Here is a 3,243-nt window from a genome sequence, read left to right on the forward strand (position 1 = left end):
ACTTCGTTTAACTAACACACCCGGAATAAAAATCCACGCAGGTCAAGGGGAGAACGTACAAACTCCGCACAGACAGCACCCGTAGTCAGGATTGAGCCAGGGTCTCTGGCTGTGAGGCAGCAACTGTACAGCTGTGCCATTGTGCCACGCAGAAGTACATAACGGTTTCCTCCGCCATAAACGCACCCTATATGTGCTAGTAATGTCCTGTTTGCCAGCTTGTTGACCCTCTGTCTTCCCCTCCTGCAGGGTTTAGGATCCGTTGCTGTGGACGGAGAGACGGGGACATGAGCGGCCATTGAGGGCGGCCAGGGTGCCGGTGAGCCCCCTCCCTCATCTGCTCGGTGTGCGGGCTGAGCTTCGAGGAGCTGAGCTTCGATGGAGGACCACATGACGGGACACAACAAGGAGAAGCGTTATGAGTGCGATGTGTGTGACAAGGCCTACCAGAAGCCGAGCCGGCTGGAGGCCCACCGGCGGGTGCACACGGGAGAACGCCCCTTCGACTGCTCGGAGTGCAGCATGAGCTTCACCCGCTACGACAAACTGCTGCAGCACAACCATGTGCACTCCGTCGAGAGGCCCTTCACCTGCTCCGACTGCGGCATGAGCTTCAAGACGACGAATGACCTGAAGGCCCACTGGTGGCTGCACACGGGCGAGAAGCCCTATTGCTGCATCACCTGCGGCAAGAGCTTTGCCCGGAAGTCAGGGCTGGGGGAGCACCTACGGGTACACAGCAGTGAACGGCCCTTTACCTGCTCTGTCTGCGGCAAAGGCTTCAAGTCTTCCACGGACCTGAAGGGGCACAGACACGTGCACACCGGGGAGCGGCCCTTCACTTGCAGAGACTGCGGCAAGGGCTTCACCCGCTCCAGCATGCTGCTGAAGCACCAGCATACCCACAGCGACGAGCGCCCCTACATCTGTGCCCAGTGTGGCCAGAGCTTCACCCGCTCCAACAACCTGCTGAGGCACCAGCGTACCCACACCGGGGAGCGCCCCTACAACTGCAGCGACTGCGGCAAGGGCTTCACCCGGTCCAGTCACCTGCTGGAGCACCAGCGCACCCACACCGGCGAGCGCCCCTTCACCTGCGCCCAGTGCGGCAAGGGCTTCACCTGGTCCAGTAACCTGCTGGAGCACCAGCGCACCCACACCGGCGAGCGCCCCTTCACCTGCGTCCAGTGCGGCAAGGACTTCACCCAGTCTAGTCAACTGCTGGAGCACCAGCGCAACCACAGCAGCGAGCGGCCCTACACCTGCGCCCAGTGCGGCAAGGGCTTCAAGACGACGAATGACCTGAAGGCCCACTGGTGGCTGCACACGGGCGAGAAACCCTATTGCTGCATCATCTGCGGCAAGAGCTTTGCCCGGATGTCAGGGCTGGGGGAGCACCTGCGGGTACACAGCAGTGAACGGCCCTTTACCTGCTCTGTCTGCGGCAAAGGCTTCAAATCTTCCACGGACCTGAAGGGGCACAGACACGTGCACACCGGGGAGCGGCCCTACACATGCAGAGACTGCGGCAAGGACTTCACCCGCTCCAGCACGCTGCTGAAGCACCAGCATACCCACAGCGACGAGCGCCCCTACATCTGTGCCCAGTGTGGCCAGAGCTTCACCCGCTCCAGCAACCTGCTGAGGCACCAACGCACCCACACCGGGGAGCGCCCCTACAACTGCAGAGACTGCGGCAAGGGCTTCACCCGGTCCAGTCACCTGCTGGAGCACCAGCGCACCCACACCGGCGAGCGCCCCTTCACCTGCGCCCAGTGCGGCAAGGGCTTCACCCGGTCCAGTAGCCTGCTGGAGCACCAGCGCACCCACACCGGCGAGCGCCCCTTCACCTGCGTCCAGTGTGGCAAGGACTTCACCCGGTCTAGTCAACTGCTGGAGCACCAGCGCAACCACAGCAGCGAGCGGCCCTACACCTGCGCCCAGTGCGGCAAGGGCTTCACCCGTCCCTCCAAGCTGCTGTACCACCAGCGGGTGCACGCAGGCGACCGTCCCTACCCCAGCCCGGTGTGTGGAGAGCGCTTTGCCATGACCTCCCATGCCCTGTCTCACCAGCGCGTGCACACCAGTGGCCAGATCTACGACTGCCCGTACTGCGGTGAGGAGTTTGACAGCTCGCGGGGGTTGCGGCAGCACCGGCGGGCCCACTCCACCGCGCAGCTGCTCCCACTGTGACAAGAGAGCATGGGGGCTGCGGGAGCTCCAGCGGATATACACCAGAGAGAGACCCTTTGTGTGCGCTGAGTGTTCAAGGGTTTCACCCGCATATCCAGCCTGTGGCAGCACCGGCGTACCCACAGCGGTGAGTGTCCCTACACCTGCCCGTCCTGTGGTAAGGGCTTCACCCGCCTTGACCACCTGCTGGCACACCGCCACGTGGATGGATAGGCGCTGTTTAGGTAAACACAAAATGCTGGAAGGAATGAGTAACGTTTCTGGTCATTTCTTCAGTCACCCATTCGATCTCTCCAGAGATGCTGCCTGTCCCGCAGAGTTACTCCGGCACATTGTGTCCTTTTTGTAAACCAGCATCAGCAGTTGCTTGTTTTTCAACCATTCTGGTTAACCATCTCTGCGCCTTCCCCAAAGCCTCCACATCAGTCCTGTAATGGAGTGACCAGAACTGTATGCAATACTCCAAATGCTATCTGACCAATGTCCCTTAAAGCTGCAAATATGCATTCCTCTCTCCCCTCTCCCTCCACTCTCTCCACCCACCTCTACACAAATTCTCTCCACTCCACCCTCTCGTGCCCCCCTCCTCTCTCTCACACATTCCCTCTGTCGCTCCCTGTCTCCCACACACACCCTCTCTCTGTCCTCTCTCTCTCACACACACACACACACACACACACACACACACACACACACACACACACACACACACACACACACACTCTCTGTCTTGTTATCTCTCACATAGATAAATGTGAGGTTATCCACTTTGGTGGCAAAAACAAGGGGGCCGATTATTATCACAATGGGATTAGGTTAGGTAAGGGGGAGGTGCAGTGAAACCTGGGTGTCCTTGTACACCAGTCACTGAAAGTTGGCGTGCAGGTACAGCAGGTAGTGAAGAAGGCTAATGCAATGTTGGCCTTCACAACAAGAGGATTTCAGTATAGGAGTAAAGAGGTTCTTCTGCAGATGTTTTGGGCTCTGGTAAGACCACATCTGGAGTATTGTGTACAGTTTTGGTCTCCTAATTTGAGGAAGAACATGCTT

At 59.1% G+C, this 3,243-nt stretch overlaps 1 protein-coding gene across 1 annotated transcript; it reads left to right on the forward strand.

Annotated features, from left to right (window-relative positions):
- Window positions 1–317: 317 nt before the first annotated feature.
- On the forward strand, window positions 318–2,094 carry LOC116968628 (zinc finger protein 850-like; the record flags this gene model as incomplete). The annotated part of the gene is made up of 1 exon (XM_033015393.1): window positions 318–2,094. A coding segment is annotated over exon 1 (1,716 nt), but the record flags the coding sequence as incomplete, so codon positions are not given.
- Window positions 2,095–3,243: the final 1,149 nt, after the last annotated feature.

The sequence above is a fragment of the Amblyraja radiata genome, chromosome 45 (assembly GCF_010909765.2).
Source record: "Amblyraja radiata isolate CabotCenter1 chromosome 45, sAmbRad1.1.pri, whole genome shotgun sequence".
NCBI lineage: Eukaryota > Metazoa > Chordata > Chondrichthyes > Rajiformes > Rajidae > Amblyraja > Amblyraja radiata.